This window comes from Polyodon spathula, chromosome 23 (genome assembly GCF_017654505.1).
Source record: "Polyodon spathula isolate WHYD16114869_AA chromosome 23, ASM1765450v1, whole genome shotgun sequence".
Classification (NCBI taxonomy): Eukaryota; Metazoa; Chordata; class Actinopteri; order Acipenseriformes; family Polyodontidae; genus Polyodon; species Polyodon spathula.
In genome coordinates, this window is record NC_054556.1 from 14,459,672 (window position 1) to 14,476,231 (window position 16,560).

Consider the following 16,560-nt stretch of genomic DNA (forward strand, 5'->3'; position numbering starts at 1 on the left):
ATAGGGTGTGTGAAAGCATTTAGGGTTTATTTTTTTTTTAAATCAGCACAACAAACAAGCTGTTCATTCAATGTTGTACTTCAATGTGCCAATGAATAACACACAGGAATGCTACAGCATTACAGGTGCAAACTATTTCTCATTGCAGCTATATCTCACTGCTGGGCAGACAATTTGACTTTTAAAATAAAAACTGCAACACTGTTACACATGTAGAGTGGGGACGGGCAAATCTACAGCCCACACTTTCCTCTCTCCTTTATGTTGAGTATTTGAAAAAGAGTTGTATTAAATTAAAAAAAAACAAAAACATTAAAATAGATAAAATCTGTGCCTGAAAATACAGAAAGAAAAACAATGTAAACAACGTTTCTTCTTATTCTGAATGAATGTACAAACCATGTTTTTTGGGTTTTGGAGTGCTTAAACTTGAAAGCGGGGCAGAAATCATCATGGAAGGACCAGTAGGGAAATCCTCACTGGTATTATTATTACCCAGGCATTTGCAGTGCCATGACCCGAGCACTAACTCAAGTATAGCCGATATTGGCTTTTCAAAAGAACAGACTTTCCCGCAGGACACAAAAATGTGACAGCACTTTCTCAGTACATCTCACTACAAAAAGTGACATTGCTCCAAGATAGTGGTTATTTCAACCAACAGCAGAATGGACACACTTGAGTTTCTTTTTGAAATTCAAAATGAACTGACTCTGTATATGGACTTGTGCCAGTCTCATTATACCGTACTGTACAGATCCCTGTATTCCACACACCTCCCATGCAACACAGCTGAAGACCTTCATTGTGCCTGCAATACAGTGCAGAAAGAAAACCCCACGTTTTGGCAGCAGTGCAAAATGATTCCATCTACACAAACAGTAGCCTCACCAGCAATTGTTCTAAAGAGCCAGAGGCATCGCTCCTAGACTGGGCTGTGGATTCAGGGAGTGTCTGTGTGTGCGTGTTGATTTCCAGTCCACTTCTTTTTTCTTCTTCTTCTTTCTGTAAGTATTTGAAATAGTTTCCCCGAAGACAAAAGATACAGTTTTTGCTACATGTGCTGACAGAGTAACAAATACCACTGTGATTAACAAATATATTTCTAGATATATAGATAAATATAAATGAATACTTGTTTCCCTAATCATCATCTAGAAGAGGACACCCCCACTCCTGAGCCAAGGAGGGGTGAATATGAAACTTTGGTGCTGCCAAAGTTACACAACTATGCTATTTGAAAGCTGTGTAAGGTGAAGAAAAGTCACTTCTGTGGCTGAAATGAACGATTACCAAGGCTACAAACCCAACACTGGTCCCCTTTTGTTAGAAATCTCCGGGTTTTTGTGTGCGTTTATATTTGAAATTTGGGATTGCAGACATTTAAAAAATACTTGATGCTTTCTGGTTCCTGTCTTTTCAGTGTGACCTACAGTACAAGACATGATCAGGTACCAGGAAGCATTCAGATATTATACTTCTTTCTTTAAAAATCTGCAAAACACAATATTAAAAAAAAAAAAAAAAAAAATCACAATTAAGGGGGGGGGGGGGGGGGGGGGGGGGTCAGTGTTGGGGGCCCGTCAGTGAGTGATACAGTAACTCGTTTGATATGGAGGTCATGGTACAAGGCCCTAGTTGAGAGTCACCCACATGGATTCCAGAGCCCGGTCACAGCATTCCTTGAATTTGATATAGAGGTCATGGCGCAGGGCCCTGGCTGAGGGTCACACACATGGATCCCAGTGCTCGGTCCCATTGAGCATCACCGGCCCTCTTGACCCCAGCAGAACAGACAGGCACATTGAAGAGGTGCTGCAGTACCAGGTACAGCACTGTGATTTTGTAAATTACCTGCTCACACACTGTGGATTAAACACATGACATCATACAGTTATGGGTTGGAAGGACAAAAGTAGGCTGTATTATGTTTTTTTTTTTATATATTTACGTTGTAGTATTTGCAATGGGGGTAGATTCCCAAAGAATGGCTATTTATATTTAGTGGGGTTTTTGTCCAGTGGTTGAGTTTACTATAAGAAGACTTATTTTCCTGAAAGTGTAAGTGATTTTTTTTTGTATGCATTTCATTTATTTTTATTTTTTTTACCTGGCAAAATTGCCATAATGAACTTGTTTAGCTTCTAACCCAAAACCTCAGAGCGAATGATAGAGAAACAGCAATCTGAGAGGGCGGGTGCCTGGAGGCTTTAATCCCCCTGCCCCAAAATGGCCAACCCCTGAAATATTTTCGGGAGCCACATAGTGGCTGTGTACCCACTCAGCATAAAGACGTCCACTTTTCTTAAACGTAGCTGACTGCTATCCAGGCCGCTTCTGTGGGTTGAGTTATCAGAGCTGGTAAATGTAGGTTCATGCTGCCAAACAAACCCTATTCAAGCTGAGCATGACCCGTAAAAATGAACATTGGCCAGCTGGCTAGCTGATTTTCACAGAGGATTACCCATACTATCACAAGTCTACATGGGTTCGTTTGTGTGTTTAGCCCCACCCCCCTCACCCCCACCCTCTTGGTTCTAAAGTGGGTGAGTTCATCCTAGCTACTGGTTTTCCTTTTGAATGTCTTCAAGAATGCTAATGAGGCTTTCCAGTCCAAAAACGTAGCCCCGGTCGGGTCCGTCGTGGACTGTCTGGTCATCGCGGAATCCTTTAAACGTGCTGTGAGCGAAGTCGATCATCCGGACGTCCACTTTAGGAGGGGGGCAGGCAGAGTGTTGTGGGGCCGGAAGCGGAGCAGGGGCAGACTGGCCAGGTGTAGTATGAGAGTGTGGCTGCAGTGGGGTGGGGTCTGACGGGGGCTGGGCCGGGCTCTCTGTGGGGAGGCTGGGGTCCAGTCCTGATGGTTCTGCTGGTCTGTGCCCAGGCTCGGCTCCTGGTTGCTTGCCGTCGTAGATGATGAGCAAGGAGCTGGAGTAGAAGCGATATGAGGCCTGCTTCTCCAGCACTGCAACCAGGTTGCGCAGCTTGCTTAGGATGGGCTGGAAGAGGTCCTTGCGCAGCTGGCTGCCGTTGTGCATGAACTGGTACAGAGCCAGCTGGAAGCCTTCATTGGACAACCCTCGGCCATAGTACTTGTTCCTGCAGAGATAGTGACCTGTGTCTACCTGGTAAACCTGGGGGGCAGAGACAGAGCGAGAGAGGAATAAATAGAGGGGCTAGGATTCAGTACCGAACTTATTTTAATAAGCACTTTGATTCCATTAGGTCAGGTTTTGTTTAGTAAGCATCTTGTTTGTTATAGCTTGTCTTTTTTGAGTTAGTGGTAGCAGATGCTTTAGATCATTGTCTTAAATAAAACAACATGCCAACTTACCGATTGTTAACCAAGCCCCCACCCCACACCCCCACAGCTCACCGTATTTGTGTGAGTTAATTGCTCCATACAAACCAGCCTGTACCTCTTGGTAGTTCCTCCACTTTGGAACTGACTTGAACGTTGTATTCGATCAATATTTTTCAACCTAAAACCCTTTTTTTTTTTTTTATTTGGCTGTTCACCAACAAGCAGTATGCAGCGGTGTTTAGTTTGTTGTGTGTTTATAAAATGTGGGAAAGGTTGAAAGACGCTATGGAAATGTTATCGGCATGTGTGGCAGGGCAGGAGAGCCTGTGTAACCAGTGGGGCAGGCAAATCTTCTGCTGGTAAATATATTGTAGAGCTGTATTATGATTTAAAAGTAATGGTTAATTGTTATTATTGCTGTAGCTGTATGACTTAAAAATGCATTGTTTGGCATAAGAACGGGTGATGGTATTATGTTAGTGGTTCGTCTCTGCCAAACATTTAACAACAACGTGTGGTCGGCAGCGAATTAAATAACAGATATGCTGTCGACCACGCAGATATAAAACTCTTGTGCACTATGTCCACATTGATTCATTTATTGTTAATCCGGAGATGGCCACGTGTATAAAAACCGGCAGCGTTTGCTGGTCGCGGAGGGTAATCAACGAGGAGGAGCAAGAGAGCTGGAGGAGGAGAAAGAGAAAGTAAAAGCCATAGAAAACTTTTGGTACTTGTGCTGGAAGGACCAGAGCGGTACTGGTTTCAGGTGGTGGTAGTATTTGTGTTTGAGATTTGTTTTTGTTAACACTTTTATTTTGATCTGTGAGCTGTGATCTTGTGAAAGGGTTTAGATTTATTTTGTAATTTCATAAATACAAGCAGCAGCGGTTTAATCCGCAGTACTTCTGTGTGTCAGCTTCCTGGTCTGGGTTGTCATCACCAAGCCGCCCTGCACAGCATGGTATTGTATTTAAAGGCAAGCCGATATGCTGGGTAACAGCATCGTGATTCTGTGCTGTACAAGGGGTTAAACTGGAAGAATCCTGCACTCAAGTTACAACAAAACAAAACCCCCACTGCTTCCTAATGCCTATTCCCAAGTGAGCAGATCCAAGCAGATCAATACCTCTCATTACACAACAATACATGCTAGTCTTTGCACAATTCATCTGGGGTCTCGGAGACGGCAATTATAAAGAAGCTTGTTGCAGTAAATGTATTTTAAAAAGTGGGATATTTTATCCAAGTGTGTGGTCAGCAGCGTCTTTGCTAAAGTGTTTAAAAAGTAGATCGTCTGTAGTCCTTGATCGTTGCAACCCAAGATTTCAGACAATGCATTTACATTTGGCAGGACATGCGTTTAGTCCAGAGGTTGTCAAACTGTGGGGTGCGTCCCACTGGGGGGTCCTGATGAGGTTATTAGGGGGGCGCCAATACCTGACTGGAAAATACATTTTTCTGACTTCCTGACGACTGTAAAAGCTCTGTGGTAAATGGCAGACTCGGTGGGCCTCCAGGATGATTCACTCAATCAACGACCCGTGCAGGGATCATGTTTAATCTGACCAACCCCCTGTTAAATCTGACCAATCCCCAATCCCCATCCACAGAGCTTGTGTCATTTCAGACCTATCGCAGCTCAGCGACTCTGTCACCCAGCCCTCCTTGAAAGTGCAGCGGTGTCAGGTTTTAATTAGTGCTGGGACGAACACAGGATTTTCATGTTCGGATATTAACTCATAATTGAAACTCTCATTCAGATATTCTTTTGTTTTTCAAAAAGTAATAAAAGCCATTATATTGTTCTGATCGCAGGCAGCATAGCAGCAAGGGAGTGTGGCCCTGTGTGTTGCCAGGAGTGAAGAATAAGTTGTGTAGGACTTACTTTACCCCAATGAATTAACTACAAAACAAATGATGCCAGAAATAGCAGTTCAAGTTCAACATTGTTTTGTTTATTCCCGAAATAGATAGTATATAAAAGTTGACAATGCATTTTATTGTTTTCATTCCTTGCCACAGCTGTTTCTTCACAATAAACAGTGTAGTTTGAGATTTTTTCAGCAAGAACATTAGGGAGGTGGTGCCATTCCAAACTCAGACCAAGTGTAGCTGGAATGCTGCAGCTCTACTTTAATAGCCGTCCGGACGACGAAAACTAACTCGGAGTTGAACGAACACGAATGAATACACACACACACACACACACACACATATTATTTAGCAGACGCATTTATCTAAAGCGACTTACACATGTTACACTAATACAAGGTTACAGTTCAAGAATAATTAAAGTTATAAACTAAAATACATAGAGACACAAGAAGTGTAACAAGAACAACAAATACTTCCTGTCTTAACTGTTACCCAGTAGTACTGTTTGCTTGTGTGTCTCAATGTGGCAGGAAAACTTATTTCTAGCCCTTTTATTTTACTTGCAGAATAACAAAGATTTTTCTCTCTTTTTTCGATGATTTTTTTTTTATTGCCGAAAACTAGGATCCCTGGTAATAACATGATGTTTACTTGTGCCTCTTTATAGCTGAACAAGCAAACGAAAACTGAAATTTAACTTTAAAACAAAATGTGAAAATGGCGTTGTAAAGTGAAGGAGAATAAACTCATCGTTTTTGGTTCTCGTTTATTACACTCCACATAAAGTCACAACAACACATATATTATATATACAGTCTATCTAAAAATTACTACACAGCATTTTCAGGAAGTTGGGTACTGTTTAAGTGAGACATTTCAGTCCTTTGAGATTCTGGTTCACTAGTCTAAAGCAGGACAAAGCATTTTTTTTGTCCCACGTGGCTTTCCATAGAGATTACTGAGGGGCGTGCAAACAATCTGGTTTTTTACTTTATGCTGTATAAAACTTTTAAATAGCGGCTTCTGTGTTGATCATAATGTTTTTTTTTTCATCATTTGTAGCGAATCCGAATGCATGTCAAAAATATCCGTTCAGTCCCAGCACTAGTTTTAATATCAAAAATGTAAATAAAAAAAAAAGATTTTGATACACCTGCAGTTTATAAATAGAAGGGGTCTTAGTGTTTAGTTTTAATTTATGGGTTCTGCGTGCAGAATTTAGAAAACGGACAAACAAATTTGCAATATTTCATTAAATAAATATTTTATAAAAGTTATAATAGCTTGACATGCACTTGTACCCTGAGCGGGATGCACACACACACACACCCAGTGATCTGGACTCTGCATCTCGCGCACACACACACACCCGCAGCGATCTGGTCTCCCTGCATCCCACACATGCACCCCCAGCGATCTTGACACACTGCATCCCACACACATGCACCCCCAGCGATCTGGACTCCCTGCATCCCACACACATGCACCCCCAGCAATCTGGACTATGCATCCTCCACACACACACCCCCAGAGATCTGGTTTCACTGCATCCCACACATGCACCCACAGCGATCTGGTCTCACCTGCATCCCACATACACGCACCCCCAGCGTTGCCGAGGTGCTCTGCGCGCATTTCTTCATCTGCCGAGCTGCCTTCTCCTCGGACGCATCGTCCCCGTGCTGCCGCGTGCCCATCTTCAGGTCCAGGATGCACGGGTATTCAAAGTGGTGCACCACGTTTTCCAACAGCAGGAACTCTAGGAAGGGAGCGAGTCAAGGAGTCCTCCAGCAACAGCAGACATGCAACTCACTCCGTTGTCAATAACCCACACGCAAACGATGCTAGTGTAAAAAACACTACTCTCACTGTATAAAAATGTACACTTTAGAAATTGTCATTTAAATCAGAACATAAGAAAAGTCTGGGGACAAGTAGAGGCCTTTCCAAATCTCACAGCTTGCCTCTGCTAGGAGATTAAATTTATTGGGACAATAGTCCAAAATCCTTTTTTTTAATGTTCCTTGTGTTTTAAAGATTCTAATACTTCACCTGGTACTCTGTGGTAATTTTTTTTCCAGGCTGAAGAGATGTAATTCTTTTACCCTGTCCTCCTAGCTCCTGTCATTCAGTCCTGGGATCAGCCTGGCTCCCATTCTCTGTACCTTCGAGTGCAATAGTGTCTTTTTTGTAGTACAATCTGCTGCATCCACAGCAGATTACAGTTTGGGTTTGTTGGCATGGCTATACGCACCCAAACAGTGATTTAATCTAGGGAAGGAACAATCTCATTCACTTCCAATTATATTGCATGTATGTATGAATCTTCTCTAAAATGATTGTGATATTGAATACTGTATTTTGCTACCAACATAATTTTACGGCCAAATCTGTACAAGCTGATTTATAGGAAACGGCATAAATTCATAAATGAAATGAACTGCTCCTGACTTGTTATGAAAACGAGAACTTCTATTGCACAACGGTACTGGGTCAGCTCTGGCTTGTGGCAGAACTGTAGTAAATAACTCATGATACCAGCTTCAAAAATGCATTTCATTCCCTCCATATACAAATCCTGCAAACAGTACATCACATGGGAAACTACTATTTCCTATCTGGCAGCACCCTTACCAGCTGTCTAGATGGCACGCTAGTCCAGGTAAACTGCAAATACTTACCCATTCATGCATGGAATCAATATAAGCCTACTGCAGCAAAAAATAATTAAAATCTGTCTGATCCTCACCCTGCATCATGTAGTATGCAATCCTGATTCTGCTTGTGTATCCAGCCTGCAAGATCTTTCGAGAGGAATAAATTCAATGCAATATAAATAAAATGTTATTGTAAAGCAACAGCACGTATTTTGATGTTCTGAAGGTTTTGTTTTTTGTGCATTTAAAAATAAATAAAAGTGTCTGGTATCTGGAACCCCTGCGGGGCAACCTTGGTAGGACATGATCAGTGCATCTGTTTGCACAGAAGCCTACATTATCGGTGCATCTGTCTGCACAGAAGCCTTTACATTTTAATCTAACATGACTTTTCCCTGTATTGTGTGCAATAATGAGGATTATCGTGAATGGGTGGTGAATAACTTGTTCCCTGCCGGCAAGGCCAGTGAAAGGATACTGTAGAGCTTCCTGTCCTTGGACTCTGAGCGCATGCGGCTCAGCTGCTGCTTGTGGCAGCGCAGGCTCCAGGGGTTGTAACTGATCTGCTCGGAGCTCAGCCCGCTGTTCCCATCCAGCATCTGGAAAGGAACGTCCGACTGGACATGCAGTTCCATGCGTGGGCTCTTCAGATCCTGCAGACTGGGAGAGACCAAAGGAGCCATCAGAGGGACATACACCTGGAGTTCCGCTCCGATAACCATTGCACTTCACCCGTCCACTACTATGATGGTGCAGACACAGAGGGTGACATTTTCAAAGAGTTTACTCAAGTCTTTAACTCTGTTTTTTGAAAGGAGAATAAATAATATTAATGGTTACAAAATGATGAACAAACACCTATGTGAGTGCTGAAGAGACCTTTACATATATAATTTAGTTCTCTGGTTTTATAAAATGTACAGGCGTTTCTTAAACAAAAATAATAGGAGTTCATCAAAAGACTGGAGTAAACGCTTAAAAAATATATCCCTAAATGTTTTGCCGACACAAATATCCTACTATTTGAACAAACACTGCTTGACCACATTCATACTCACTTATATAACAGAATTTATACATGACTATCAAATATATCATGGAAAGAAAACCCCCATTCTACTGCACAGAACAGCACTTCTCTTTTCTTTAATATGTGATTTCATGGGGTACCAGGTTTATTTTGAAAACAAAGTTAAATGTACAGCCAAGGTGGTAAGTCGCTGCTGGGCAGTGCACTCTTGAACCCTCTTCTACTGTAGGGTGTTTTATTAGAAAGCTCTACAAAACTACAAAAATTTGCTGATTACACAGCCGGGACTGGTTTGGGTGGACTCTTGTGTTTGCTGATTACACAGCCTGGACTGGTTTGTGAGGACTCTTGTATTTGCTGATTACACAGCCGGGACTGGTTTGGGTGGACTCTTGTTCTGTTTACAATGGCCATATGGCCTTGATCTTATGTGTCATTGTCACGTCTTGTTAATGTTCAGTCCCCCCCTGTATTCTGATAATTAAACATTTACTGACCAGGTCAAGATGACAACTTGTTCCCAATGTGGATTCATGTCTGGGTAAAGGGTTACCCTTTGAGAGCAGTGAAAAGTAAAACCTGAAACGACTGGGACTTCACCTCTCTGAGAACAATCCATTGGGCTAAAAAACTGCAACCTAACAATTACCTAATATTTGATTTCTCACATGTCAAACTCTTGAAAATAAAAAAAGTCATTAAAAAAACATAGGAAACCTTCAGCACTATTCACTAAGCTTTCAATCAGGCTGCTCTAGCCTGGATAGGGAGAAACAGAAATAGGAAAAGCAATAATAACGTTTCTGTTGATACTTTTTTAATAGCCGAGACTTCGATACACAATGCAGCTGGTCCTATAAAAGATATGTGGTCCATCACGGTCGGACACTTCTCATGGAATTGGATTTCCCGGGGATGTGTCTGTTGTCTGTCCTCACCTCTCGAAGCTGTCACTCTCGTGTGCGCTGCGCTCCTCCTTGTGGTCGCTGCTGGAGCGGTGCAGGCTGCGGCGCGAGTGCTTCCTGCGTGGCTGGTCCCGTTCTGGAACTTCCTCGTGGTCCAGGCCCTCACTCTCCACGTAGGGATACGCCACCAGGTGAATGTAGCCGTCACTGTCCCCCTCGAAGCAAACCAGCACCACACCTGGAGAGAGACAGGAGAGGAACAAGCAGGGTAGCATACTACAGCTGTCAGTATCACCCACACAACCTACACTCACTGTACTGTATGTAGGCTATGCATCACAACTGGGAAAACCTGTTCTCTAGATAGATTTAAAAAATGAATGCATGACACACATACATGCATGACAATTACACGCTGTACACTTAAGTCTTCTACACAAATACACGTTGCAGTGATTTATAAAATAGTGATGGAGCACTTCTTATGATAAGCTGTATTTTGTTCAGTTGTCACCGATTTCATGATTTCTGTGAAGTTTACCCATTGCCTTGTAATATGATGTTCCCTGTGAAAAGTCCCATTTCTGAAAGAATACTGTAAATATACATCTTTTTTTTATCACTTAAATAAATACAGCAGGCATCTGCCTTCTTGAAGCACTACTTGTTACACTGCATTTAGGAACCCGGCAGCCAGTTTAGTTTGCTTCCAGCAGCACACAGCAGCTGCACAATTTCTTAAATGTCTTCAACTAAAAAACAAAAACAGCTGCACCAAAGATCAGAAATATTTCTGCTAAAGATTCCTCTGTCCAGTACAAGAAGGGAACACATCACATGTCTCTTACTTTTTACATGTATTAATGTTTTTATTTTGCTTGATAATTCACTAATGGTGAAAACAGAATGTATTTAAAAAGGTGCACATAAGTGAAATATTCCACAATTTACCACTTACTGTTTTGCAGGTAAGCATTTAAATATTTAGGAACATTTGTTGTATAATAACTAAGAGAAAAAGACTGTGACATTACAACGCAATTTTTTATGTTTGATCGTGAAATATTTTGAAATACCTTTTCTGGTTGGTTAAAAACATTCTCAACATGTTAAAAACATTAAAACGTGTTTAAGACTAGTTTAGGAAAACTAAACTGAAATGAAGCTCACAGTGCCTCCACTATATTATTGCCACAGGGTGTTTGCAACCAGCTATCCTCAGTGTTCAGGAGGAGCCTGGTGTTATTACTGTATATACAATGGGGTCTGATCTCCAAAGGGACGACATGACATGCTCTTTGTATTTGTAATTATTGTATTTATAGAAGCAGGTTACAGAGAGCAAGGATAATTGTAGCTGCCTAAGTGTGTTTAACATTTCAGAAAGGTCATCTGACTAGTACGGGTAATTATGACACAAACACCCATAGGAAACTGTTGCCACCAATAGTGGGCAATGTCATGCCACATAAATAAATCACTGTTGCAACAACCAAGGTTTATTCCCTTGTTCAAATTTCATAAAACATTATGGGCAACCATTTCCACATCACAGGGCATGTGAAGGACTATGCACCAGACTGTTTCAGGGCTCTCAAACTTTTTCCCCATGGAGGGTCCAGGAATCATTGTGATGGTCCCAGTCAAAATATTGGGGGTCCCAATAAAAGTAAGTTATGGTACACACATCTTTTTTTTTTTGTTCTTATAAATTGTCAACTTTTAAGCAATAACAAGAAAAAACACTAAAGGCTACAAATGGGAAAAAAACAAATCTGTCAAAAACTTAATGAAGAACATTATTTATCTGGCTTCGGTCATTTGGAAAAAGAAAAAATTATTCTGCCAAGAATTAAAAAGCAAGCAGTAGACCCTTAATCACCCTACTTGGACTTTACTGTCTTTTGAACATTGTACTTTAAAAAGACAACAAATTGGCGTTCAGTCCGCTCTGATCCAAGACGTACCCAGGTCCATGTTTTTCAGTTCTCCACAGCAGGAACTAAAGCAGAGCAACAACCCGCCAACATTCTTAAGCTTGCACAACGCAGCTGTATTACCAGCATGATTTTAAATAAATAAATAAATAACATAGTTGGGCCGTCTGTGTCAGATGGACAGACGCGTATCCCAGGGACGCAGGCAACTGCAAACCTGAGACCAGATCATTGGTGCGTAACGGCCGTGGGTCCCCATTCCTGAAAGCCTTGTGTTTGTAAAATGAGAATGTTGGTTCCAATTTACCCCCTCCATCTCTCAGAAGAGGACAGCAAGGTAGGAACAATACTTTATAATCATATCCATATTTCTTTTAGCATTAACTGTCACTTTGGCTGATCATTTGTTTTAGTTAACATGTTCAATATTGTATTGCTTTAAAGAGTTCAGAAAACGAGTCCAAAGATTCCTGATACAAAGCTGCACATTAATAACAACTCATCATCCATTGCCTTGGACTTTCAAATGCCAAGCAACACTGTTCATATAAAAGATTACAATTATAAAATTGAATTGGTGATAGTGCTACTATTTAAATATTAGTACTTTTTTTTTTTTTTTTTAAATAAAAATTGAGTTTGCCCAATTATTTACCCCCCCCCCCCCCCTCGATTTTCTCCCCAATTTGGAACGTCCAATTGTTTTTTCTCCTCACCGCAGCAATTCTCCACACAGCGCAGGAGACCCCACGACCAAACCAGCTTCCTCCTTCACCTAGGAACTCGACAGCGGATATCAGCGAGCTACTGACCTCTGGAGAACAAAGACCGGCCCTGCAGGGGTCCGTTCTGAGCACACTGGTTGCCTGGCCAGCAGGGTTCGCTGTGGCACGATGAGGAGAAGCAGTCCCTCTGCAGCGAAGACCGGCGACTCCGCACAGCCAGGACGCGAACAAAAGTCTTTAATTTTGAAATCAGCTGGAAAGTACAATTTGTACCATATTACAGCAAAATAAAAAAAAAAAATGGTATTACGTATTAAACAAAGAGAAACACACTTCTTACATTATAAATTTGATCATTGTTCAAGCAATGTTTGTTCGAATATTTGTCTCAGCACTAATTGATGAACCACATACACACTGCGCTGCAAAAATGTTTCCTTGTTGTATTAAACAACAAATCAGGTGATAATATTGATTATCATTTACAGCTGATCACAGAGAATGTCATCCTCGCACAACATGGTTGGGGGTAAACAGAAAGGAGAAGCAGTTCGCAGGTTCATTCTGCGGACTTGCTAATAGTTGCTCTTCAGCCCCACAATCCTTCCTTAGGTGATGTCAGCCTCACGGCATGATAAATGAAAGGGAAACTGCTCTTAAGTCGGTTCAATTCCTCCCTGGACAGGAGTCTGGACACTAGAAGCTGCTGGGCAGCAACCTGCCCTTTCACAGACACGTCACAATAATGCAATCAGGCTCAAGGCGTGATTAATGCGCATTAGGCTTTGTCTTGCTGGGTTGAATAACTGTAATTATAACAGCTCCAAAGGCTTGTGGATAGTACTCTACTTGCCCTTTCCAGGCATTATGTTTGTCATTGCCAAGTTGTTTTTATATTTGTTTTGCAGAGAGTTCCAAAGGGTTTTATGCAATGAACCCAAGCAATAGGGTCTGCGATGGACCCCTAGTACACACAGTGTGTATGAAAACAAAAGGAAAAACAGCAGTCAATCAGAGAAGGGTGCGGGTCTTAAATACATATTACTGTACACACACGTCAAAACCAAGATGTCTCAATTCAGTAAATTAAGTGGAAACCCATTACATTCCACTGCAAACTGTAGAGACTACCTTCTCTCTCTCCACAGGAAAGAGTTCAAATCAGTAGAGCTAATCTGAGGACTTGCATTTCCAAACTATCTACGATCAGGCTTGTTTGAAGACTGCTATCTACCCCACCCTCACTTATAAGCTTCTCACTGCAGTAAGCTTCTCACTGCAAAATACATAACTACAAAGCCTGGGTCAAAAATGAAAACACGCCTGCTACAGCCTTCTGTAAACACTTTGTCCATCATATTGCTGAGTGAATCATTCGTTAAGCTGAATCTTCCTGTTGCAAGTCTTAATTACAATGGGCGAAGCTTGATAATATGCGCTTGGCTGGCATGTCCTACTGTTTGCATTACTGTTTCACTCTGGAGAACCTACTCACTACAGGGAGGCTTCTCTACTTACAAAACTACAAGGAACTGCATTCACGCACCAATACGAAACTTACAAAAAGGGTCATCACAATCGGACAAGTATTTCTCTAGATGTATGTACGACATACATACATGTATGGCTTTTCTGAGTGGTTACAATGTGTTAAAAGCTTTAACATTCAAATATGTTTAATATTAAAGTTTAGGAAAAAAAACTGAAACTAAAGCCGGGTTCACACCCGAGCGATCAGTTCTGCAACCAAATCGCTACTTAAATCGCCTGCAACTGCTTTGTCCACACCTGAGCAACAAGTTGAACAACAAGTTTCCTGCATTTAGAAGCAAGTGTAATTAATTTTTCTTCCGATTACGCTGACCCTGCTGGTGCTGTCGCGTCTTTCCCTAATCTGTCATTCTCTTTAGTAAACGATGGCTTCACTAATTACCGATGAACTGGCTGTTATAGTCATCTCATCTGTAGTTATTTTAAATGCAACATTAAAAGCAGAAGCAAATACGCGTAAAGACCTTGGCTGAGGACACAGTTGTTATCTTTTAAAACAGTTGACATCTTTTTAAAATGTACCTCCTCTTTGACACAGGAAAGTAAACAGTCAGGAGATTGTAACAACCAATCATATTTCACCATGTGCACATGATAAAAAACATCACTGCACATCGCCTAAAAGTAGAGCTTGTCTGTACTGTAAGTAACCAGTTGTACAACTGCTTGCAGAAACGTCCACATAGAAGCGATTCAGCTGCGTGGTACCAAGTTGCACATTTGTTTGCTCAGGTATGGACTCGGCTTAACACCCCTTACACAAGAACATCTGAGAATGTTTGAAGACCACGGAGAGGCTGCAGGGGCAGCACCCTTCCCTTTCATAGACACTTAACCACAACAACAGGATCAGGCTTGTTTTTAACTGTCATTATGGTAGATTAGTATCAGCAAGTGTGCTTCCGCCTTTAGTTTCAGGAACACCCCAGATGGGCTTGGCTGATGGAAAGGTAGGCATGGCACAGACTCTGAACCTGGAGGCTGGATATGATAGCTAGAGAGGAACCTGTGTCGTTCTGGTTTGACTTATGGATAGGTGTTTAGGGACTGCAAAAAGATCCAAGCACAAGGGTATTTTTGGAAAGCATTGCTGACATGACCACACGTGAACGCAGTGGCCCCTCGGAGCCCCCTCCTTTGCACTAGATTTACTTCGGCTTCCATTTCCAGCATGCCATTGTTGTGGGAGGACAATAATTCTTCTCGTCTTGTTGTCATGCACCAACAATGCGGAGCTTCTGGATCTGGTTATTTATAGCTGGGACAAACAGACTATATGAGAGTGGAGTTTCTGTTTTTTTATTTTAGAGGAAGTTCCGCTCATGGGTCAATGGGAACTATTTCCTATTGTAAAATCATGTAAAATTTAATGACATTCTGAATGAATCACACTGCATGTTTCAATTAATAAAGCAACACTAACCTGCATTTCATGCTGAACTCAGATATCAATATGGACGGAATCGCAGGTCTCAAAATAGGAGAAAAAAAAAAAGCAAGGCCAAAATGGCCTTCAGTTCAATAAATTCACAGAGAGCACCAAGCCCACTAAACTTATGTCAATGCCGAAGTGTGGGACGTTGTGTTATTTTGCTTAGGATTCATGTATAAATGTAATTATAAGCCACAGAAAGAAACAACACAGTTCAACTTAATAGCTACTTATTTGTTCATAAAAATGCTGTTTTTTTGGCAAATGTTGTCGCTACTTTGATTGTATGAACTGTCCTGTGTGGCTACTGGCTCGAGGCAGTTTGTTTATTTGTACAGCTTCTGTGTCAAAAGAAGAAATTAATTTCAACAGCAGCAACTCTAAAGTCGGATACACAAAGAGCAAGATACCTTAGCATAATAAACACGTTTTGAATTTGTTCCCATCCTGATAAAAACACAAGGATCAAGCAAGACAAGAATGAGTGATACAAAAGTGCTTTGTTATAATCAGCAGTTAGAAAAAGGTCAAATGTAAAAAAAGGGTATGTAAAGGTGCTTACTGTGTTTAGTGTACAGTGAAAGAGCTGAAAGATGCCTTGATTATAATGCCAACTGCATTGCTGCTGGCCGGCCCGGCAACCAGCAGCCGAGATTGGAGCCTGCGAGGGCGTAGCTCCCTGCGCTGATGTGACTTAACTAAGTAAATCACATAACCATGGAATCTAAACACTCCCTAATTTGTTATGTACAGGGGTCTCTACAATTGATGTGAAGAGACATATCTTGATGGGCATTGCAGTGATTGAGACGGGCACCCACGGCAATTGCGGCATGGCTGGCGTTAATTTGGAACCCTGGAATCCACGCATATACTGAATTACACGGAAACACAGATTCACTGTAGATTCGTTATTGCCTTCATCAGTACACCGATTATGGCATGATTAGCTGCAACATTTGTCGCTTGTTTTATATCTTTAATAGTTTACCATGTTTAACCTTCTTTAAAAATCTAGAATTAGAAGAATGGAAAACACTTTGAATAAATATTTGAATATGAAAAAAACAAACATTTGCCTTGCAAATCAATAAGCTGCTTTCCCTAATGACCGTGAATACACCGCTGAGTTGAAGTGACC

The 16,560-nt window shown here is 41.4% G+C and overlaps 1 protein-coding gene across 2 annotated transcripts; it reads right to left on the minus strand.

Annotated features, from left to right (window-relative positions):
• Nucleotides 1–1,592: 1,592 nt before the first annotated feature.
• LOC121298156 (inositol hexakisphosphate kinase 1-like) lies at nt 1,593–12,691 on the minus strand. Of its 2 annotated transcripts, XM_041225054.1 has the most exons (5): nt 12,524–12,691; nt 9,808–10,012; nt 8,318–8,499; nt 6,766–6,941; nt 1,593–3,134 (listed from the first exon to the last, which is right to left on the minus strand). In XM_041225054.1, exons 3-5 carry the CDS (start codon nt 8,472–8,474, stop codon nt 2,562–2,564), a joined length of 906 nt encoding a protein of 301 aa, XP_041080988.1. In that variant the 5' UTR covers nt 8,475–8,499; nt 9,808–10,012; nt 12,524–12,691; the 3' UTR covers nt 1,593–2,561. The 2 variants fall into 2 exon arrangements, with proteins under 2 accessions (XP_041080988.1, XP_041080987.1); XM_041225053.1 differs by lacking the exon at nt 12,524–12,691 and having other exon boundaries at nt 9,808–10,130.
• Nucleotides 12,692–16,560: the final 3,869 nt, after the last annotated feature.